At 28.3% G+C, this 23,100-nt stretch overlaps 5 protein-coding genes across 13 annotated transcripts; 3 read left to right on the top strand and 2 right to left on the bottom strand.

Moving 5' to 3' along the window:
• The first annotated feature begins 3,333 nt into the window (after window positions 1–3,333).
• LOC117156275 (DNA replication licensing factor Mcm5) lies at window positions 3,334–10,984 on the top strand. The gene is made up of 9 exons (XM_033333150.2): window positions 3,334–3,556; window positions 7,893–8,144; window positions 8,238–8,493; window positions 8,617–9,121; window positions 9,200–9,546; window positions 9,622–10,055; window positions 10,118–10,389; window positions 10,466–10,698; window positions 10,844–10,984. Exons 2-8 carry the CDS (start codon window positions 7,993–7,995, stop codon window positions 10,693–10,695), a joined length of 2,196 nt encoding a protein of 731 aa, XP_033189041.1. The 5' UTR covers window positions 3,334–3,556; window positions 7,893–7,992; the 3' UTR covers window positions 10,696–10,698; window positions 10,844–10,984.
• Window positions 3,807–7,563, bottom strand: LOC117156274 (uncharacterized). Of its 2 annotated transcripts, none has more exons than XM_076624049.1 (3): window positions 7,406–7,563; window positions 4,782–6,853; window positions 3,807–4,692 (listed from the first exon to the last, which is right to left on the bottom strand). In XM_076624049.1, the coding sequence occupies exons 2-3, from the start codon at window positions 6,828–6,830 to the stop codon at window positions 4,477–4,479; spliced, it is 2,265 nt and encodes a 754-aa protein (XP_076480164.1). In that variant the 5' UTR covers window positions 6,831–6,853; window positions 7,406–7,563; the 3' UTR covers window positions 3,807–4,476. The 2 variants fall into 2 exon arrangements, with proteins under 2 accessions (XP_076480164.1, XP_033189039.1); XM_033333148.2 differs by having other exon boundaries at window positions 7,323–7,545.
• On the bottom strand, window positions 10,556–14,139 carry LOC117156278 (aldo-keto reductase family 1 member A1). Of its 4 annotated transcripts, XM_076624051.1 has the most exons (8): window positions 12,812–12,956; window positions 12,180–12,268; window positions 11,898–12,062; window positions 11,620–11,823; window positions 11,430–11,546; window positions 10,960–11,354; window positions 10,806–10,888; window positions 10,556–10,691 (listed from the first exon to the last, which is right to left on the bottom strand). In XM_076624051.1, exons 1-7 carry the CDS (start codon window positions 12,939–12,941, stop codon window positions 10,840–10,842), a joined length of 1,149 nt encoding a protein of 382 aa, XP_076480166.1. In that variant the 5' UTR covers window positions 12,942–12,956; the 3' UTR covers window positions 10,556–10,691; window positions 10,806–10,839. The 4 variants fall into 4 exon arrangements, with proteins under 4 accessions (XP_076480166.1, XP_076480167.1, XP_076480165.1 ...); XM_076624052.1 differs by lacking the exons at window positions 10,556–10,691; window positions 12,812–12,956 and adding an exon at window positions 14,026–14,139 and having other exon boundaries at window positions 10,720–10,888; XM_076624050.1 differs by lacking the exon at window positions 10,556–10,691 and having other exon boundaries at window positions 10,720–10,888.
• LOC117156219 (uncharacterized) lies at window positions 13,706–18,648 on the top strand. 5 transcript variants are annotated; one of them, XM_076624046.1, is made up of 7 exons: window positions 13,706–14,549; window positions 14,631–14,826; window positions 15,057–15,228; window positions 15,300–15,372; window positions 15,452–16,218; window positions 16,301–18,395; window positions 18,514–18,648. In XM_076624046.1, exons 1-6 carry the CDS (start codon window positions 13,857–13,859, stop codon window positions 17,478–17,480), a joined length of 3,081 nt encoding a protein of 1,026 aa, XP_076480161.1. In that variant the 5' UTR covers window positions 13,706–13,856; the 3' UTR covers window positions 17,481–18,395; window positions 18,514–18,648. The 5 variants fall into 5 exon arrangements, with proteins under 5 accessions (XP_076480161.1, XP_033188948.1, XP_076480163.1 ...); XM_076624048.1 differs by lacking the exon at window positions 18,514–18,648 and having other exon boundaries at window positions 13,707–14,549; window positions 15,452–15,776; window positions 15,870–16,218; window positions 16,301–18,181; XM_076624047.1 differs by lacking the exon at window positions 18,514–18,648 and having other exon boundaries at window positions 13,707–14,549; window positions 15,452–15,776; window positions 15,858–16,218; window positions 16,301–18,181.
• Window positions 18,506–21,714, top strand: sip3 (septin interacting protein 3). Its single transcript, XM_033333061.2, has 8 exons — window positions 18,506–18,772; window positions 18,895–18,987; window positions 19,090–19,242; window positions 19,305–19,595; window positions 19,668–19,882; window positions 20,004–20,221; window positions 20,298–20,703; window positions 20,786–21,714. Exons 1-8 carry the CDS (start codon window positions 18,644–18,646, stop codon window positions 21,084–21,086), a joined length of 1,806 nt encoding a protein of 601 aa, XP_033188952.1. The 5' UTR covers window positions 18,506–18,643; the 3' UTR covers window positions 21,087–21,714.
• Window positions 21,715–23,100: the final 1,386 nt, after the last annotated feature.

The raw sequence follows: 23,100 nt of genomic DNA, 5'->3' as shown, positions 1-23,100 counted from the left end.
TATTTCTTTGATTTTGTAACATACATAAGATGATAAATCACCTCTATTTATAAATTACAATTTTTACGAGCGATAATTTTCTTCTCGATTATCTGCAATTAAAGTAGAAATTTAATCGAAATAGCGTGAAAGTTTATAATTCATAAAAGAATGACTTGGATAGCAGGTAACGAGGAGGTAAAACGACGTAGCTAAATTATTTGCTAAACCGAAGTTATACATATTGTGTTTGGTGCGGTACAGATATGTCGACCTACTTTACACATAGTTACATATAATTGTCTTATGGCTTATTATACACATTAAATTCCATACTTACTATTGAATTGATAGCTAGATACAGATTTTTTTTCGCACATATCGTATCTTTCGATTTAATAATATCAAAATATTGTCGATGTTTTGTTCACATCATAAGTAGTTTTCATATTTCAAAGTAAATCTTATCGAGCCATTATATGATCTCTCCCTAGTTAAAAGTTGCATGTTTCTCAACGTGTAAGTACAATATTCAGTAAGTAACATTCCTGCAGGTTATACGGTACAATTGACAATGATGGAACATCGGGCAGCAAGTATCAAACATAGAAATATATTTAGCAATGTTAATTTGATGAGATATCCTCTCCAACCAAGCGACATTTTGCTAATCGCATACTTGTCGTAGATACAGACCTGACAAACGAACTTTAACTTTAACTTTAACTTTATCGACTTTAACTGTTTACACATCTGATGTTATGTGATTCGAAATAATGAACCTTTATAATTTGACAACATGAAAAATAACATAGAATGTTCATAAACGGCTCGCCTCTTTGTTCTTTCACATTTAGTAAAAATATAAGTGTCCAGAATCTCAGAAATGAAATCTGTAACTGGACTGGGTACGTGTATATAAATTTATATTTTCATGAATACAGCTACAGAAATAGAATTTTTGTACAAATAGGGATTTGTGTTTCACTTTTGTATGTATTCTATATGTTTCTGCACATTTAAATTCTCCATATCATAATCATAGTTTTAATCATAGCTAATATACTCGTATTACGTAAGTAAGAAATATATTAATAAATTTTCATGTTTTAACGAATAAAGATACATTATTTATGTATTTTTTGTGCTATTATTGATCTTGACCGTATATTTACTTACATTCAATCTGTTTTATCGTTCTAAGGACGCTTCCGAAATAAATTCTTCTTTATCATTCGACTTAACGTTAATTAAATTTACATACACGATTAAGACAATTTTCTCAATCAAAAATAAGTATGAGGAACAAAACGAGATAATCACGATCGGAATAAAGATAACATTATACTGTGAGTCATCAGTAGTTGCGCGTAATTGATGATTTATGGAAATTAAAAATATTTTAATATTGTTAATGCCCAACTTTCCGACAATTTACACTACGATTTTACTTATTACATGTTTTAACACGTAACAATGTAATATGATGTGTTTTTCGATGCATTACTATAGCGTATATGTGAACCGTTCAGAACTCGTATACTAATCACTTCCATAAATTAAACAATAGAACAATGTAGTGATACTATAAACATTATTTATTTTTAATTTGCTCAGGAATTTACGATTATTTATTTTATATTCTTAGAGTGGAGACATAAATATATATTATTGAACTTATACTTTATGAAATTAAACACCAATAAAATTAAAAAATGTATAAAAAGTGGAGGTGAAGTTTGGCTTTTGAGAAGCTTATATGAGAGAGTGCACGCAATACAATGGAATGCACATACATATCACAATTCAAGAAGGAAATATGGAATAACATACGTGACTAGCGCAACTATAAATACGTCCTCTATGCAGGAGACTCCTGTGCCACCTTGTTGAGAATTTTCTTCTTCAGATACTCTTTATGCTCAAATTACTATTTGTAAATATTGTGCGCTTGAATTGGTCATGCGATGGATAAAAATACCAAATATCCATATATGTCCATTATAATATAGATATTATGTTACATCATCGACAGACTGTCGCTGTTAGGTACATATAGATTGAGTAACTGTTAAGATTTAGTTTAGGTTTATTAGTAAATAAAAGAAAGAAACTATAAATTAATAAACTCTTTTATATTTTCATACCTACTTTTTTAAATAAAGTCAAAGTTACATACAAATATACATTTTTCTATCATCCAAGAAAAGAGTGGATCATTTAAAAAATTCAGAAATAGAGACTTGGTAATTTTGCGCAGCGTTTCAATTGTAATATCTAAGAATAACAGAAGTTGAAAAATCATAGATAGGTGAATAATAATAAGCGTTTAAAATTATTGACTTGTTTTGCCATATTACGTAATCTGGCTAGTATTTCTCCAGTATATTAGATATATGTATGTAAATGCGTTTCTTCCATGCGTTATCTTCGTTCCGAACCTACTTTCCGTTGTAACTCTCTCAATATGTGTATGTGAATGCACTCTAGTGTAAGAAACACGGAGTGTTTCGTAGCTAATCACGATGAATCGTATGTCACAGTGTTGGATGAGTTACATAGAGAATACATACTCCATCCGTTCCTTTTAAATCGTATTGAAAATATACCTTCTACTTTCCTGTACCTCATAACTTAATTTCAGTTTACGTAATTATAATTACAGAAGACATCAACCATGACAAATTTTATGCGCGTAATTGAATTTCGTGGGATTATTCTAAAGAATACGGGGTACTCGATTATATTTCGCTATCTCCTATCGTAATGTGGAAATTAATTACTCGAATCTTAACATAGTAATTTGATTCCTTTTATTTCAATTTATTGTAATTATATATTGTAATTATATATGTAATTATATAAATATATTAATCCGAAAAATATAAAAATTAAAATATTAAAACAGTTCGAACTATCTTACAGTTTCTAGAAATTCGGTTAGGTGACAAAAATGGTTATTTCTTTTGTAATACATATGCATATATATGCATTAGCTCATAACGGATAGATATAAAATCAACAACGATAATGAATTGTAATTAAACGGATGTCGTCAGTTCTTAAAATGTTATTATTACATAGATCATCGAAGTGAAAAGTGATTATGAAATTTATGAATACAAGACATATCACTATCTACTCTTAATTTGAATTATTTTTGAAGAAAGGATATATTTAGCAGAAAAAATAATTTTAATTTCTATTAAAAAATTAAATCTGGTTTACTTAGCACTTTTGTCTTCTCTTTTTTGGTAATAGCGTTACAATTAATGAATAAACAATAATTCATAATTTGAAAGTGATTTTCAGTAAAATATTTAATGAATATTTTTTATCGCATATTACTTTGACGCAGAAGTGTACTTTTAGTCAATAATTTTTCTGTGTTTGTAACCTACATATATAAATATTTTACCAACTAATTAATGAAGTTATAATTGTTCATAGTGTAGAGATATATACAGTAGTTTTTATGCAATACTTACTGAATAAAAATGTTCAGTAGTGCCCTTTTAAATATTTTTTTTAAAAGTTGTATCAGTGTAACAGCGTTTGGTGGAAATCAGGTCCAATAGTAAGTATTTATGTATGCGCGCGCATACAAATACACAACTGTATACGATGTACAATGTACAACGTACAAACTCTAATTTATTTTGAAACATAAAGCATGGATGCATATAAGCATGTGGGTACTCACGTTTTACAAGAGTTTAATACTTCACACGTGCATCAGCGCTTATGTACATGTATGCATAATTTATATTATAAATATCTATAAATATATTTGCATATACAATGGATGTAGAGAAATGTCTAAATGCTTAGGTTTATATAAAATATTTATTAATGCAAGTAAAACATATTTCAATGTGAATTAACAATTAACAAAAAAAATCCCTTCAAAAACGGATTTGGTAGTAAACAAAAGTGTCGAAATATAAATTATTTATTTTAGATTATGTATTATTATTACTGAAATAATATATGCACGCATGTAAAAGATATAAATAGTTATATTCTTTATTAATGCCTTTTTACTTATATCACTTATAGTATTATATTATTTTGTACATTTATATTATCTTAATAATGTAAAAAGTATATAATCTATTTAAAAAATTTTTTACAAATACCACTATATAGCTGTATTAAATTATGTGAGTAAATGTTTTCAGATAATTTTGAATATAGGCTGAGAACGTAAAGATATCCTTTAACTAAGTATAAAATCATTAAGTATCCACTGTCATACAAATACCTTCCTTTATAAATTCATATATTGTTAAGGAACAAAATAATAATAATAAAACATGTACAAATAAAAAGATATAAGACTATTAACGAAATTTGTTCAAGGTTTTAGTAACTGTTATCTCATCTTTCTATCACATAACCAAGAAAGTTTGTGTCATTTGCATCATTTATTCCCATTAATTAAAACGACATAAACCTTCTCGTTTACCTAATACTATAGTAATAATAGTTAACGGTTTATTCAACCACAAGTTCATGTTGGTCTATCTCACTAAATGTTTTGTTAATATCTTGAACCCACTTCAATAATCTTTCTTCTTGGTCCTTTTTCAATTTATCAGTTTTCTTTCGTTTTGTCCCAGAGCTCTGTATTCTTTCCTCCCCTTCTTCATCTTCTTCTTCCAAAAAATTGAACCTCAGGTCACGTTTTCGTTTATATGAATGTCGTGGAGGCTAAAATATAAATATACAGATACATTTTTGCATAAGCGTATCGTTAATAATTTAAAAAATTTCATATAATAATAACTATAGAATTATACCTGTGTAAAATGAGAGGGTTCCAAATCAGCAAATAGTGGAATACTATGTGCAGAAACTTCTGATCTCTCACCTGTTTCAGATAAAATATCAAATGTATCAGAAAAGTTAACAATCTCAATTGACTTCTTATTCTTTTCCTCTAACTTTTGCACTTCTTTCTTTTCAGCTAATATATTTTCTTTATTGTGTACATCTTCTTTCAATTCTTTAGTTAGTAACTTATTTTTTATTTCACCAATTGATAATCTAATAGGTTTTATATTGTGTCGTCCCATATCTGTTTGAATGGGTTTTTCTCCTTTATTTCTTTCATTTTTAGGCTTAATAGGAGACTCCTCTTGATTAGAATCATTATCACTAAAACCAAATGCATTTTTTAACTCCATAGTAGGTACATTAGCCTTTTTCAGGGTTCTATTAATAATTGGTGTTGATTGTGCATCATCGAAAATTCCATGAGGTGTTTTGATTGTAGTACTCTGTGGCATTTCCATTACATTTAAGAAATTATTTAAATTTGATTGTTTTAATACCCTATCTCTGTTAGAAATTGAACAGCTCTGTAAACCTGATGGTCCAGGTTGAGAATCATATTCTTTTTTCTCTTTATCAAATTGCATATTTAATATATTTCCTTGATTTATTTTAGTTTTAACCATTGTTGCTTCTCTTTTAAAACCATTCTTTGGACTTAATACATTTTTCGTTTTATTCTCATTATTATCAAATTTAAATATATTAGTTACATTGGTAGTATTTAGCTGAATGTTTTCAGTTTCAGTTGGTATTCGTTCATTTATTTGTTCTATTGAGGACTTAAACTGTAAGGAATGATCTATATTTGTAATTTCTGTGCCAAATTTTCTGGAATTTACAGGATTTTTTCTTTTAGGAGTACTATTACTTATGTGTCGTTCTATGTTGATATTTTCATTATTCTTTTGTAAATTATTTTTTGTTTTTGTTACATTTCCAAATTGCTTCGATTCATTATTTAATGTTTGCAAGAATTTTTTATTAATAATATCATACTTATCATTTTGGGGTGTGCTTTGAAATACATTTTTCACTTGAGAAAATGTAACTAATGGTGCTGTTCTCCAGGGACTGGAGGATATTTGAGGATCTTCTACTAATTTTACAATGGGTGACAAAGATTTTTCAAATAAAGAATAATTAAGCGCATCTTTTTTTTGTATGGATAATTTGTTATCAAAAATATTTGTTGGTCTAAATGGTTTAAAATCATGCGAGGCTGATGTTTTTGAAATATTAGTTAGTGAAATCCTTCTATCACTTAAATCTTCTATCGATAAAATTGTAGGTTTTGCAACTGTTTCACCAGCATTTTCTTCTCTGACTATATTTTCTAAATCTTTTACTTCTTTATCCACGTCTATATCTGTTTTAGGCTTATCCACTAATTCCTTTTTTAATACATCATTTCTATTTTTAATCAGAGATTCTATATGCTCACCACCTTCAAATTTAACAACATTTGTTTTCTTGATCTTTTCAGGTTTACTAGTTGATTGTTCTTTGCTAACTTGTTTTACTGGAACATTTCCTTTTTTCCGCTTTGCTATTGTTTTCTTAATAACAGCTTTCTTTTTTCGTTTTTTTGGTACTCTTTCAGTTGAATCATTAACATCAAATTTAAATTCATATATTTCATTGGTATTTTCCTTAGGACTTTCTGGTGAATCACATTTATAGATGGGTGGTTTTCTTTTGTTAGGAGATAACTTCTTCACTAATTTATTATTTGTGGGATTTTTAGAATTTTTGTGAGAACGTAGAACTCTCACTTTAGATTGATTTAAAAATGATTCTCTTAAAGACATTTGTCTTGAATTCGAAATATTTTTATTTTTCTGTTTAATAACTTTCTTTTTCTTACTTTTTGAATCTTGTTTATTCATATTAGAACTGCTACGTGTAACAATTTTGCTAGATTTCACTTTGGGATTTGAACTTTGTTCTTTTAACTGTGACGCTTGAGAATTTCGTGTTGGTAAAGTACGTTTTCTCATTAGATATGGAGACATTTTTGTATAAATAACAAATGAATCTAAAAAATATATATAAAATATTAAGTATGTGAAAGAAATAATGTGAAAGAACAATTAAATAATAAAAAAATTTATAAGTGAGAATGACATATACCTTTTTATACTAATTATTGCTTATACATATGTTAAGAATTATCATACATAAAAGTAAAAATACAAAAAAGTAAAAATAAGAATTTAAGAAATGTCATTTTAGTAAACATACTTCAAAAAAGATAAAAGTGAGAATAAATTATTTATTTCATAAAAACTAACACTTTGATAAATTTCTGTCAAACTAACTATTGTATAACTAGAATTGTATTTATAAACATAAATTTAAGTTTTTATTTTTAATAGCTTAGTTTTTATTTAAAACAATAGACTCAGCAGGTAATCCGTACCAATGAAAAATCCATACTTTTTGTAATTAAACAATTTGCAAATAATAACCCTAAAATCACTAATACTATTAATATCATAACTTACCTCAGTTAAAAGTTTAATTGACACAGTTTATCGAATAACAATTCGTCGAAAGGCTTGATATAATTTACGTATCGTATACTAACCTTCGTTTATATAAATCAGGTATGATTATGTAACAATGAAAAGCATTCGTTTTATTATTTTATACATTGATGTAATAAACTACAAAACAGATAACATCACAAACAAGAATTTTAGTTTGCGAATTGCGACGTAAAAGTCTACATTGAAAACCATATATAACAGATCAGTAGATTGAGAAGTCTATAATAATCTAGATAATTTAACCTATCTTTATGTATCGAATGGCAATACTGTCAATGTAAAAAACTTTTAACGATTATGAATTATAAAACAAATATTATTTCATTTATATTTATTTTGTTCAATTTTACTTAATTTACTTTAAATTTATTTTCTATTGCATATACACATATTTTGAAATAAATAAAGTGAGATAAGCATGAACCTATGGTGAGAAACCATAAACCTAAGAAATATTAATTCCTAAGTTCATAACAGAAACATGGAAAGTGTCGTATCTCTATTTTTTTTATTCTATGTCGAAAGAGAGTTCAAAGGATGTAAACAAAATATTTGCCGCCAAATCTTCCTTTAGTGTGTTGCACAATTATATTTTCTTCAAAAAATATCAAAAAATCAAGTTATAATGGAAGGATTTGATGACCCAGGAATATTCTTTTCCGATAACTTCTCTGTAGGTGAATCTAATGAGACGCGAACTAATTTTCAACATTCGAAGAAGAAGTTTATGGAATTTATTAGACAATTCCACGAGGGAAACTTCAACTACAAATATAGGTACCTGAATTAATTACAATATTTCAATGTGTATAAATTTGATAATTATATCGTAAATTTTGTATAATATTAATAATATAATAATTTTTTTAGAGATATTTTAAAACGTAATTATAATTTGGGTCAATATTGGGTAGAAATTAATTTAGAAGATCTGGCAGCTTTTGATGAATCACTCGCAGAAAAAGTTTACAAGCATCCAACTGAATATTTACCTATCTTGGAAGAAGCTGCAAAAGATTTAGCGGATGAACTTACAGCTCCAAGACCACCAGATGAAGAAAAAGTTGAAGACATACAAATTTTATTATCTTCAGATGCACATCCAAGTTCTTTAAGAGGAATCAAAGTATGATTTAAGTTTACTCTTAAAAAAAACAATTTTGCTGCTAAAAAAGATGAAGTAATTTTCATATTATATATAACATTAAAATTTGTGATATCTGACATTGGTTAAACTTTTTTATTTTAGCCTGATGCAGTTTCTAAACTTATTAAAATACCTGGTATTATTGTTTCTGCATCTGGAATTAGGGCAAAAGCGACAAAAATTGCTATACAATGTCGTTCTTGTAGAAGCATGCAAACTAATATTTCAATTAAACCTGGTTTAGAAGGATATGTTTTACCTAGGAAATGTACAACAGAACAAGCAGGAAGGCCAAAATGCCCTCTGGATCCATTTTTTATAATGCCAGATAAATGTCATTGTGTTGATTTTCAAGTTCTGAAACTGCAAGAATTGCCAGATCAAATTCCACAGGGTGAAATGCCAAGACATTTACAATTGTATTGCGATCGCTATTTATGTGATAGAATTGTACCAGGCAATAGAGTTCTCATTTTGGGCATATATTCAATTAAGAAAGTTACTAAAACTACTGGTAATAGAGGAAGAGATAAAGCATTAATTGGTGTTCGAGCGCCATATATGAGGGTTATTGGTATTTCTACAGATGGAGAAAATACAGGCAGTGGTAAATTGTCATAAAATAACTTTATGCAATGAATTTCTTTTTTTTATAGTATTTTTATTCAATTTCTGTGGTTTTCAGGTATTCATTCATGCTTTACAAATGAAGAAGAAGATTTATTTAGACGTCTTGCTTCAGACACTAATTTATATGAAAGAATTGCAAGAAGTATAGCTCCCAGCATTTTTGGTGCATTGGATATTAAAAAAGCTATTGCTTGCCTACTGTTTGGTGGTTCTAGAAAAAGAATGCCTGATGGACTTTGTAGGAGAGGAGACATTAATATTTTAATGTTAGGTGATCCTGGTACAGCTAAATCACAGTTATTAAAATTTGTAGAGAGAGTTGCACCAATTGCAATTTACACATCTGGCAAAGGAAGTTCAGCAGCTGGTTTAACAGCATCAGTTTTAAGAGATCCAGTAACAGTAAGTTAATCATTTTAACATATAAATATCAAATATTTGTTTCACATTTACTAAAATGTTTTATTTGATTTGTAGAGGAATTTTGTCATGGAAGGAGGTGCTATGGTTCTTGCAGATGGTGGTGTTGTTTGCATAGATGAATTTGATAAAATGAAAGAGGATGATAGAGTTGCAATACATGAAGCTATGGAACAACAAACAATATCCATTGCAAAAGCAGGAATAACTACAACATTAAATACTCGTTGTTCCGTTCTAGCAGCGGCAAATTCGATATTTGGTCGTTGGGATGAGATAAAAGGAGAAGAAAATATTGATTTTATGCCAACAATTTTATCGCGTTTCGACATGATATTTATTGTTAAAGATGAACACGAGCAAAATAAAGATGTAACACTAGCAAAACATGTAATGAATATCCATACTAATGCTGGTCAAGTTACAGAACAATTGGCGGAAGGAGAACTACCATTGCACATTTTAAAAAAATATATCCACTATTGTAGAACGTAAGGTTATTTTTTGTTCAAAATATTTTATTTATTTGTCATTAATTGATATACCTTTATAGTCGTTGTGGTCCAAGACTTAGTAAAGAGGCGGGAGAGAAATTAAAACATCGTTATGTTGTAATGCGAGCTAGTACCAGAGAACATGAGAAAGATATGGAAAAGAGATTATCTATTCCCATAACAGTTCGTCAATTGGAAGCTGTTATAAGAATTTCAGAATCTTTAGCTAAAATGCAATTACAACCTTTCGCTACACAAATCCACGTGAACGAAGCGCTTAGACTTTTCCAAGTATCTACTTTAGATGCTGCAATGTCAGGGTCTTTAGCTGGTAATCTATAATGAAGTAACTGGTAGTATGCATTTCTTAATATTGTACTTCATTTTAAACACATGTCAAAATTTAGGTGCAGAAGGATTTACCTCGGATGAAGATCATGAAATGTTATCACGTATCGAAAAACAATTGAAACGTAGATTTCCTATTGGAAATCAAGTGTCAGAGCAAAATATTGTTAAAGATTTTGTAAAACAAGCATATCCAGAACGTGCTATTTACAAAGTTATACACACAATGATACGACGTGGAGAACTTCAGCATCGTATGCAACGTAAAATGTTGTACAGATTACACTGAAATGTAATAACATTTTTCTTTGCATTTTGTATTATATATTTATTCGCTTTATATATATGTTTTCATTTTGTACTATATTTCAAGCATTTTCAATGTACAAATATGCATACATTCGAACTACACCTTAATAATCTTTTTTTTTATTTAGGACTGTAATTCATCCTTGAATGGATAATGTGGATGATTCTCGACCCTAAAAGAAATCAAAGGGATTTTATATCTTTACATTATTTGGAATGAAATATCTTTAATAAATATATTTACCCCTTAAAAAACAAGAAATTAAAAATTCTTCCACGTACACCTTTGTCTAAGGTACTCAAAATTTTCATTTCTTCTTCATTTAATGAAAAACTAAATAAATCAATATTTGCCTTAACTCTCTCGGGAGATTTACTTTTTGGAATTACAACAACATTTAATTGTAATGAGTAACGTAGTAAAACTTGTGCTGGTGATCGTTTATGTTCTGTGCTTATTTTTTGTACTATTGGATGTCCCAGAACATCTGGAAAGTCTTCAACATTATGATTATATTTCGTTTGAAAATGCGTTTTAGCTCCTGGTGATCCCAAGGGGCTGTAGGCTGTTATAATGATATTGTGCGTTTGACACAATTGCCGTAGCGAATTTTGTTGCAGATATGCATGTAATTCCACCTAATAATAATTAAAGTGATTGCGAAACTATATCAAAGCCAAGTGTGATAAAATTTATTTACATGTCAAACCTACTTGTAAGTTACTTGGCTTAATTTGTGCATTCTCCCATATATTTAAAATTTGTTTTTCATTAAAGTTACTTAAACCTATAGACTTTGTACGACCTTTTCTTACTTGTTCTTCCATTTCCTGAAACATTAAATGAAACAATCAATTATAAGTTACTAACATCTTATTCATTAATAGTGCTATAGAATTAAACCTTCCACACTGAAACAGGATCTGTATCAAAATCCAACATAAAACTTCCATCTTCATTAATCGCTGAGGTACAAGTACTTTCATCTAATTTAAAGGCAAAAGGCATGTGGATTAAATACATATCCAAATAATCCAAACCAAGTCTTTTCAGTGATAAATTAATAAACTTCTCTACATCTGATGGTCGATTACCAAAATTAGGTAACTAAAAAGGTAATTAAATATTTTTTTATCTTTATATATGTATAAGTTATCTTTTTAATATATGTTAAATGTTACCTTTGAAGTAATAAAAAGATCTTCGCGCTTCCCACCTTTTCTAAACCATTCTTTTAATACTGCTCCTATTGCTTCTTCATTATTATAATTAAATGCAGTATCAATGTGTCTATAGCCAGCATCTAGAGCAGCTATTACAACTTTTTCAATTTCTTCAGGTTTAGCCTTCAGAAAGTATGCAACATTATAGTTTTAAGTTTAAGTACAAATGAAAAATGTAAATTAATTTAAACATTTAAGAAAAATTCTTGAATTTAAATAATAAGTTAATAATTAAATCACCTGCCATGTACCCAAACCCACAGTGGGCATGTCATACCCTGATAACAATCGCACTGTTTGCATATTTCCTTTCTTCAATTGGTTTAATGCTGTAAAAGATATTTATATAAATTTATTTAAATAATATTATTTTATATCCTTTTAATATTGCTGTGTTGTCATATTATTACAACAATTTTCAAGATACCATAAACTATTATTTTTAGATATATATAAATTATCTACTTTGTAGTAGCGCTATTTGGATACAAAATCAATTTCTAAAGTTAGATCAGACTTGTACTGTTCTGAATACATAAGTTCACGTTTATAGAGAAAGAGAGTTGTATATATGTAAGTTCAACAGACGTTTATTGATCTGCGGTAAGTTTTACGGCTGACATCGTTTAAATTGTTCTAGAAAATTGTTATTTATATTACAATCTAGATAGAAGTTGGATTTTTGTTCTTTCTTCCGTTAAAATTATTTCAAAATATTATTTCACGGAGTGATATAAGCGACAATTTAAAATAACCGGTAGCAGAATATACTGCGTACGAGTCCAGTTTTATGTCTATATTTATACTAACAAAACTATGCGAAATAAATAATTTAATTTAAAAATTTTAAATAGATTAAAAAGATAACGTACGTAATGATAGTACCAAACGTTGCTGTTGATTTGTTACGAAAAAACAATTGATAAATTGATGTTTCACATATCGGCTAGTGAATTTATCAAATAAATGTTGATGATATTTAAGCATATTTATTGAAAACATGATAAGTTTTTAAAAATTGTATAGATTATATCTCTACTAAACAGTACAAATAGAAACAGAATGAAATATCATAAATATTTAAGATTCAAATAAGTTACATGAATTATCTTCCCGCGTTGCGTTAATACCACAGATAAGTTAAAATATAGAGCTGATATCCAATACTATTAATTTGATATCAATTACAATTACAACGCATTAATTAATGGTGAGAATTTGAACTTAAACACGAGAAAAATATTTTGTTCGAAAATAGTATTTACGATTTCTGATTTGTATAAAATTGATACATAATAATAAATGTTTAAGTTATGATAAGATAATTAAGATATGTAATATGTTAACAATAATTAGACTGTGGATGCTATTTTTATGAACACAACTAAAGAAATGAAACCTACAGAGAATTTGTTTTATTTTTTAAATATTATAACATGTTGCTATGGATATCCTGTACATTTTTATAGACAAATTTTTCATAAATACATACGCATCCGCAACCTAGGGATAATTTATAAATTTGGGAATTTTATTCTGCTATTTATTTCATGATACATTTTTATATACTTATTTATATAGTTAAAATAATATATAACTATACTATAAACAGCTGTATTCATTTTCTAAATGAATTAGGAAACTTAATATTTTATATTAATGTCGAATTTGAGTTTGAGTTTCATTTTTCTTTCAGTACATTAGAATGTCGAATTTTATTTTATAAGTAATATTGTATAGTTGGTAATGGCGTATGTCAGTTACATGATAATTTTAATGTAACTGTACGTATTTAATAATGTTTGTATAAATATGAAAACTGTATTGTATTCTTGCACAGTTCATAAACAAAAAATTTTATTTTAAAGATTTCATTGTAATTTATGATCAAATAATTCCTATCTTTAAATTACAAACATGTTGATTTACGATGTTCTACATAAAGAAACAGTATACCAATCAATTGTCAGTGATCTTCGTAATTACGGAGTTAAGTATCGTTTTAAAAAAAATATGTTTAAAGCAGAACGATCTGAAGGGAAACGCATTTTGAAAAAAGTTTTCAAGACTTCTTTATTGTACCAACCATTGGATGTTGTGAATTTATCTTCTGGTGCCATTGTGCATGTGCCTGTTTTTGTGAGTCATGCATCCACATTTTTAGAAAAGTATATCACTCAGGAAGGATTATTCAGAAAAGCAGGATCACAACTTAGACAAAAGGAATTAATAATTCGTTTAGATAATGGTGGCAGTTTAGGGGAAAAACATCATGCCATTGATGTAGCTAATTGTTTAAAAACATTCTTCAGAGACTTACCAGAACCATTGATTCCATACACGTACCATGATTTATTTGTACATTGTGTCATGCTTAAAACTTATTGTGTACAAGCATTGTTATTAGCTTGTATTCTTTTACCACCACATCATCTAAATACTCTGGCATTTTTTATGGAATTTTTAAAGAAAGTAGCACAATATGAGAAACAAAATAAAATGGGCATTGATAATTTAGCAAAAGTTATTGGTCCAAATATAATGCCTCTGCAAGAAACCACTATGTCTGCTGTGCAAATGCGTCTTGAATTACACTTAATTGTTGTTAAGGTGATATGCATATTTGTCTTGAAGAAGAATGTCAATTTTAACATAAGATAATTTCATTCGCTTAATCTGAAAATATTGCAGATTTTAATTGAAAATGCAGAAAGTATTGGTATTTTACCAGATCATATAACACAAGCTATTTCTATGGAAACAATTGGCAGTACAGATAATGAGTTAGATGTATCTGATCATCTGCGTTCAAAATTCAAAAAAAAGAAACATCGCAGTGGAAGCCTTACACGTAAGCCACATCTAAGTGCCTCCAACCTCAATCTAAGTATGTCTGTCGATCTGTTCGTAGTAATTTATTTCCAAACTGTATTTACACTGTACTGACATAAATACTGAAGTTTCATAATAACGGCATGCAATGAAAGTTTTATTTAATAGACATAAACCTATGTTCTAACAAATGTACCATTAACTAACTTACTAACTTGATTACTTAACAGATCAGAATTCTTTTATTTACATAGAATTCTTTAAAATTTAAATATTTTTCTTTAGGAATGTTTAATGGTCTAAAAAAGATTGTTGGCAAAAATGCTGCATCTGAAGATAGTAACACATGTGATAGTCAAAGGATATCTGAAAATGCTAATTCAGTACATACATTAAATACTAAGCCCACAAAAAAAAGGAAAGTTGATTATATAGATCCACCAAGTACAAAGAAGAAGTATGTATTTACTTCTTTTATAGATATAAACAATTATCATTTGTAATATATACGATAAATTTATGTTTCAGAAGAGTTGTAGATAAAGCAGATAAATCTAAAAAGATTAGACTTAGTTTGGATCGTTTTGTACAGAGAAAGCCAGTAAGAACATGAGAATAATTTATTTCATGAGTTAACAAGTTTGATTATAACAATCTACATAATATTTTTATATTTGCAGAAAACTGTTGATGAAAGTACAGAATCATGTAAGAATACTTTTGATACTCAGGCAGAACGTCGTTGGAGTTCTGTTTGTGACTCATGTGGTGACTCACAAAGAACATACAGAGCATATAGTGATAGTTCATCACATTTGAAATTAATTCTAAAAGACAGTGAAGTATCAAACGACCTTCACAGAGAGTATAATAATATGTTTGGTGATGCAGATGTTAATTTATCAGATGATAGTGACGAGCAGGTCTTGTTAACAAAAGATGATATTAAATCTAGTAAATGGCACACACAGTTAAGTACAAGTTCGGAAGAATTAAAGGATTTAGGTAATTATAAACAAAGACGAATGAACCCAATGAAAAGAAGATTAACTGTAAATAATTTTGAAACATATTCACATGTTCAAGTCACATTTGTAGATAATCAGTCAGAGGAATACGTTACGATACCTAAAAGCGAATATGAAGAAATAAAAAATAGAGTTTTAGCAATTGAATCTCGTCTTTCTCAAGAATTCAAATGTATAAATAATGGAAATGGTGAGGAGAATGATGATTTATTATTGCATTCTGTGAAAAAAGTACAAACTGCGTATGAAAGGACATTGGAAGAAGCTAGTATTGAAAGTACAGTGACAACAGACTACTTAGCTAAAAAACTTGGTAAAGAACTTAAAATTAGAAGATCAGATGAACACAAAATCATCAGGTCTCCAAGTGCTCGAAAAATAGGAAGTTTAAGAAGGAGATCACAAGAAAAAGTGATGAGGTAAATTATACTTTTTATGAGCTATGTAAATTAGTATGTTTCTGTAGTTTACAATCTTCAATTTATTTCTTCTATCTTTTAGCAAACGTGTTAGACGAACTGCTTCGTGGCACATTTCTCGTGGATCAGATTTCCAATCACATACACAGTCTGATCAAGATTTGAGCAATGCTTACTCCCATAATGAAAAAACATTTTCACTGAATTATACAAAAGACGATGCTGACTTACGACCTATATCTACATCCCTTTGGGAAAAAGGAGATAATATAATATTAAATAATGTATTCGATGAGTTTAAAAATTCAAATGTATATACAAAAAAACACAATCAGAATTCTTTTCAATCGGTGAAAGATCGAACAATCACGACGGTACGTCGAGTATCGTCTTTTCATGGTGATGAACTTACAAATACGGCCACATATTCCGATAGCAAAGTTGAAAAACTGAAGAAGACGAATAGCCAACAAAATATGATTTTAAACAGTACACCTGTAGGTAAACTGATTCCAAAATCTGAAGAGAAAAAGAAAGCTGTTATATCCTGGAAGGATGCAGATGGATATTTTGGATCAACAAACCAAACGAAATCTCCAATTGCTCAAACTGGTCGTGCATCTATCGCAAAATTAAGAACTCAGAATGCAGGAATGGTACTAGCTAAAGCTAAATTATTTGATGAGTGCACAGCAAAAGTACACTCTCAAAACACTACTATAAACAAGAAAAACGGTCTACTTTGTACAGAGGATGATCAGTGCATGAATAATATAAAACATAATTGTGAACGGACAGAATTGTGTCGAAAATCAAATAAAAATGTAAAAAGTAGAAATTCAAAATTGATATTGAAACATTCTCCTTCTCGTACTATGATGGAAACCGAAAATAAGGAAAAGGATATTGAAATGTGTTATTGTATTTCCAAAGACTTTATGACATGCAATACAGCCACTCATCAAAAAGAAAATAGGAATGTTAAAACATCACCTTTAATGCAAAATGTACCTGTGGATATGATATCACAGAATTCAAGACTAAGTATCTATAAAGTTGATAATAACGTGCTGTGTAAGACTCCGCATATTAAGAAACCATTAACTGTAAAAACACCTAAAAGTGGCAAAGCATTAGTAAGAAGACCTCTAGTGGATTCTCGTAGGACACCTTTAAAGGCTGTTGGTCAATTAGGAACTCCAAAGTATCAGAGTCCTAAAAGTATTTTAAAGACACCAAGAAATATCAGTAGACACTCTTAATTTAAAGTACAAATTTATCAGAAATGTGTTCAAGAAAGTCTATTCTGCAATACTTTCAATTATAAATTGATAAAAGTACTATGAGATTGTCTTACAACTTAGAATCTCAGAACCAAGTTTAGAGAAAAAGTTTATTCTCATAACACATCCTTACTATATATGCTATAGTTATAGTACTTTTATGTATGATAAATTGCCATAAATATACAGAATAGTATTTTATATATGTTATATGAAAACATAAGTGTGTGATAAACATACTGAACCAATGATTTTGTCATACATTTTAATACTATAAAATATAGAACCTTTTTAGACAAATATTTTTGCTTGAAGAAGTTATGTATTTATATATATATATATGTTCTTTTGTACTTGTTTTCGTGTTATTAATATACATATATGTTTACATACATTTAGCAAAGTACAAACGTGTATTTTTTTAATTGCAATATTAATTTTTGAAATTTCGAAACGTCCCATTTTTAAAGATTGAATTTTTTATACATACCGTAAAAAATACAAATATACTGCCGCAATTTTTTATAATACAATATTGTATTTTCTGTTTTATGAACCACATGTAATTTGTTCATAAATAAATAAAACTTACACGAAGTTATATCCATTGTTATATCGATATATGTATATATATTATTATTAGAATATGGAATTTAATTAAAAAACTACAGTACAAAAAGGAAATTTGTTATATTCCACGTGGTTTAAATATATATAACATAATTGTAGACAATTATTCATCGTTCCACCAATCGCACTTTACCGTCTGTTCCATCTGGAATTGTCAAGTAAAAATAATACACGTTCGCTGTTGCAAACAAACAACACAACTATGACACGAAAGTTCTATTTCCTTCGTGAAGTAAAATTCTTTTCGATATTTAGATAATAAAGGTGTGATATATATGTACACAAGGTCACATTTAATGATTGTTCCATTTTTTATTATATAAAATGTCGTGGAAATGTATTCATTGATAGCAAAGTTGATAGTTTTGGATATTGTCGTTAGGATAGCAGCGCCTCGTTTATTCTAGTCGGATCTACAGCTGTTGATACGTAAATTGTTGGTGAAATAAGTGTCAGTGAATATAACATTCGGAAAGAGCAGCCTTTGGGCTGAAAAAACAATATATACAAAGATGAGAGAGGCTGGAATAATGTTAATAAGCACAGCATTAACATGTGCTGTGATAGGCAACGCGTATTATCAAAGAAAACAGTTTTATCCAACAGTAGTTCACATAACCAAATCCAACCCTAGTATGACGGTAAGTTTCGATGTTTTCTTTTTAAGATTTTCTGTTTATAAACGTTATATTTCATTATACATATACATATATTTCTGAATGTTCTAACGATTCTTCCGTTTGTTTTCTCATGTGAAATTTAGGTAATCTATACACAAGGTTTGATTCTAGTATTTATGATAAATGCTTTCTTTCGAAAGATATTTTTTGGTACCCTACGTGCTGCTGAACTTGAGGTAAATATATAATGTATTAAGGTTAAATATATAAATATAAATATATAAAGGTTAAAAAATGTGCGTATAAATATACATATACCAAGAGTTATTTCTTTACAGCATTTGTTGGAAAAAGTATGGTATGCAGTAACTGAAACTTGTCTAGCGTTTACAGTATTTAGAGATGATTTTAGTCCAAAATTCATAGCACTATTCACACTTCTTTTATTTTTGAAATCATTTCACTGGTTGGCAGAAGATCGTGTAGATTATGTAAGTAATATGAGTAACTTAATATAATTTCATATATAATATTTTGTTTCATTTATTTCCAGATGGAAAGAAGTCCTGTAATAACTTGGTTATTCCATCTTAGAGTTGGTACTCTATTGGCATTACTGTTTGCTATAAATTTAACCATGATTCATTATGCGTATAATACAACAGCGACGAAAGGTCCCTCAGTGCAACTTGTTTTTGGTTTTGAATATGCCATTCTCTTAACTGTTGTATTCAATATTAGTGTAAAGTATATATTACATACAATAGATCTACAAAGTGAAAATCCATGGGACAATAAACCAGTATTTTTGTTGTACACAGAATTAATAATTGGGCTGTTGAAGGTGGGATAAAGTGATAAGATATATTCATTAAATATTTATAAAGTCATTGATTTAATATATCTTTTTTTTCAGGTTATTTTATATGTTGCTTTTGTCACTTTGATGGTCAAATTATATACTTTACCTTTGTTTGCACTTCGTGCAATGTATTATACAATGAGAGACTTTAGGAAAGCATTCCACGATATTGTAATGTCGCGTCGAGCTATCAGAAATATGAATACATTATATCCAGATGCTACAGCAGAAGAATTAGCTGCTGCTGATAATGTATGCATTATATGCAGGTAAAATAAAGTTACTAATTCATTAAAAAATATAACTTCTCAGAAATATTGATGAAACATTAAAAATATACTACATATTACAACATTGTACAACGTTTAATAAAAATATACAACATTTTAGGGAAGAAATGGTGTCTGCAAGTAAAAAGTTACCTTGTAATCATATTTTTCATACTGCCTGCCTTCGTTCTTGGTTCCAACGTCAACAAACGTGCCCCACATGCCGTTTAAATATTTTAAGACCTGTTAATAATAATCAAGGAAATAGGCAACAAAATCAAGCACAAGCAGGACCACAAGTGCCTCAAGCTCCACAAGCACCAGGATTTAATCCAATTGGTGTGTATATTTACGATTATTTTTACGTGTCCACATTAAGAAAATAAATCTAATGTTTATATGTTATTCAATAAAGTTCAAGTTCTCCCAGCATTTTGGGCTGGGATGCAAGCTCCAGGGGCACCGGCAGCTTTACAACAACAGCAACAACAGCCACAACAGCAACAAGTTTCAAATGCGACAACACAGCAACAACAAGCTCAAAATAGTGGGCCAAATACTCCATCAACCTCATTTCAAAATTTGGCAGCTAGTGGTGTACCGTTGTTTCCACCACCATTCCCAACTATGGTACCATTGCCTCCTATTCCTACGCCACCGCCAAACCTTACAGAATTAAGCGAAGAAGAACTTAGAGCAATGGAAGGTAATTTACGACAAGCCGTTGAAGCTAGAATACAAACGTTGCAAAGAGTTCAGCTTCTATTAGATGCTGCCAGTGCTATGATGAACCAATATCAAACAGCAGCTGTTACTGCTAAGTATGTACGAGTTTTTTTGTAGCTTAATAAAATTTAAAAATAACGATTAATATTGTTATTTCATAATACATGTTTATTGCAGTATTCCAGTGCCAACTGCAACAAATAACACGAATGTTACAACAGATATTTCTTCAATGGCAAAACAAGGAACATCTAAAACTGCATGTCCTGAACTTAACAGTGAGCAACCGCAAGATAACGCTGAGATGAATGTTCCTACTGCAAATTCTCCTAATGATAATGTAAATACGTTATCAGGTATAAACGGTAATGATGCAATTCCAGAATCATCAATTAGGAATGACACGGAATCTTCAAGTGAACAAGAAATGCTACGAAGACGTAGGCTACAAAAATTTTCAGCTCATAAATGTTCGTAAAATTATGTGATAATTTGTGTAATATAATTGTACCTTGATCAATAACAGGCCTGATTGCAGATACAATTGATATTCGAAAAAAGATGTAACAATTATGATTAAGAGCTTGAAAGTTGAAGTTGATACTATGATATTAATAATCACAAAATATCAAATAATCATTTAAAGGAAATAATATGATAAATTTTCCTTTTCTTTCTTTTTCTTCGCAAATTATTTTAGGAGTAAAATATTCACGAAGCAAGTCATGCAGATTATGACTAGTTCTTATTCCTTAAATACTATGCGTGTATATATCCTTTCTACGATATGTTTTTCCGATATATTTCATAAAAAAATAATTTTTGTATTGATTAAATTGTTTCTGTATGCTTTATCTAAAAGTGATTTTAATTTATCATTTTTATCCTACAATTTTTATATCATAAAATATAACTTATATAAAACATTCTATCAGTCTTGTTTGTGCTACATACAGGCTAATGTACAGATTTTACTAATTATTACATATTAAGAATGTTTGTATCTGTACATGGGAGTGGTAATGTCAGTTATTATAACATGACTGTAAAATAATTGTTTTAAATAACTCTCATTATGAGTAATAAATTTATCTGTCTATTTAGTAGTGCTTTTGTTTCCATCATATAAATTTGTATACATTTATAAATTTGACATATGCAAAATTATTTGTAATAATTTTGAACAATAAACACATCAAATAAGATGACAAAAATAAGTACAAAATAAATTATATTATTTATAAGAACAAATTAATACGAAGTTCCAAGATAACTATAAATGTAATTATTTTAAATTTAAAAATAGATAGTATATATATGTGTATAAATATAATTAATAAAAAATATATGTAGGTACAAAAAACACACACACATATATATATATATAATTATTATAGTTTTTGCTTGCACAAAAGAAAATTTTAAACAGAAGTACAAGTAAAAAAAAAAGAGTATTACATTTATTTTAATAAATTGCGATGTTAAATTTTGATCTAAATATAAAAAATTGATAAACAATACTTCGCGTTTTATAACATTTCATTACTCGTTAGCAAAATAGTATGATATAATTAATTTCCCTCTAAAGGGAATTGCAAAAATATTCATATATTTCTAAAAACTATCATATACATAATCGTGATCATAACATTTATAAATATCGGAAAGGATATAAATAAATAATCATTGTTATTCATTAAATGTTATCGATCAGTGGAAAGATAATTATAACCTTATTTTTCCATACTGGAAATGCGCAAACTCGGTAGGACTGTAATATAGAGATCAAATCCTATTGTGTAAATGATTACTATTTCTAATTTAAATTATTATAGGAAAGAGAAAGGTGTATTAACGTTTTAAAAATATAAAATTTTAAATCATACAGACTTCATAAAAAATTTCTACTGCTACGTAATTATTTATAAAATGATAAGTATTTTTGTTAATATATGTAATTTTTTGCATAAAACTTTCTAATATTCAATTTTATTTCAGGTATTTGAATATCTTTACTTTTTCTTCATAATTTTGATCAAATGTATCCTTTTATTTTTTGTGCTTTAGTTTCGTTTAATTGATGTAGTTTAATTAATTTGCCGATAAGTATATATGTTATATATATATTCAATGTACAAATATACAATACAATATTTAATCAATTGTAAATATTACAGTATTATGTTTTTTTATATAAATAAAATCTATGTAAAATAAGTTTATGATATGATATATCATTCAAATATCATACGAAATATCTATATCTATCTATCTACCTATATGTATATGTGAATTGAAAGAACACAGAATAGAGAAAGTAGAAAACAAGAGAGACATGAGATAAATAATACAATTTTGTGCAAAATCGCATCAATTTTTTAGTAGTAACAGTGAAATGAACTAAGAAATTAACTAATATACAACATAAGGAATGAACTGATATTGATTAAGGATACAAAATGGACAAGTGAATGATATCAATAATTGAAACG

This window comes from Bombus vancouverensis, chromosome 14 (genome assembly GCF_051014615.1).
Source record: "Bombus vancouverensis nearcticus chromosome 14, iyBomVanc1_principal, whole genome shotgun sequence".
In the NCBI taxonomy this organism is placed as follows: Eukaryota; Metazoa; Arthropoda; class Insecta; order Hymenoptera; family Apidae; genus Bombus; species Bombus vancouverensis.
Note: the sequence above shows the minus strand (reverse complement) of the source record. Positions and strands in the feature narration are given on the sequence as shown.

Bases quoted from the DNA above. Each gene is read 5' to 3' on its own strand.
- sip3 (XM_033333061.2), top strand. From the start codon at position 18,644: ATGAGAGAGGCTGGAATAATGTTAATAAGCACAGCATTAACATGTGCT. The intron at 19,243-19,304 runs GTAAGTAATATG...ATTTATTTCCAG, and splicing joins CAGAAGATCGTGTAGATTAT to ATGGAAAGAAGTCCTGTAAT. The intron at 20,704-20,785 runs GTATGTACGAGT...TGTTTATTGCAG, and splicing joins ACAGCAGCTGTTACTGCTAA to TATTCCAGTGCCAACTGCAA.
- LOC117156275 (XM_033333150.2), top strand. From the start codon at position 7,993: ATGGAAGGATTTGATGACCCAGGAATATTCTTTTCCGATAACTTCTCT. The intron at 10,056-10,117 runs GTAAGGTTATTT...ATACCTTTATAG, and splicing joins TATATCCACTATTGTAGAAC to TCGTTGTGGTCCAAGACTTA. The intron at 10,390-10,465 runs GTAATCTATAAT...GTCAAAATTTAG, and splicing joins AATGTCAGGGTCTTTAGCTG to GTGCAGAAGGATTTACCTCG.
- LOC117156219 (XM_076624046.1), top strand. From the start codon at position 13,857: ATGTTGATTTACGATGTTCTACATAAAGAAACAGTATACCAATCAATT. The intron at 15,229-15,299 runs GTATGTATTTAC...TTTATGTTTCAG, and splicing joins CCACCAAGTACAAAGAAGAA to AAGAGTTGTAGATAAAGCAG. The intron at 15,373-15,451 runs GTAAGAACATGA...TTATATTTGCAG, and splicing joins GTTTTGTACAGAGAAAGCCA to AAAACTGTTGATGAAAGTAC.
- LOC117156278 (XM_076624051.1), bottom strand. From the start codon at position 12,941: ATGTTTTCAATAAATATGCTTAAATATCATCAACATTTATTTGATAAA. The intron at 12,063-12,179 runs GTGATTTAATTA...TACTTTCTGAAG, and splicing joins TGGGTTTGGGTACATGGCAG to GCTAAACCTGAAGAAATTGA. The intron at 10,889-10,959 runs GTAAATATATTT...GATTTCTTTTAG, and splicing joins AATTTCTTGTTTTTTAAGGG to GGTCGAGAATCATCCACATT.
- LOC117156274 (XM_076624049.1), bottom strand. From the start codon at position 6,830: ATGTCTCCATATCTAATGAGAAAACGTACTTTACCAACACGAAATTCT. The intron at 4,693-4,781 runs GTATAATTCTAT...TTTATATTTTAG, and splicing joins AACCCTCTCATTTTACACAG to CCTCCACGACATTCATATAA.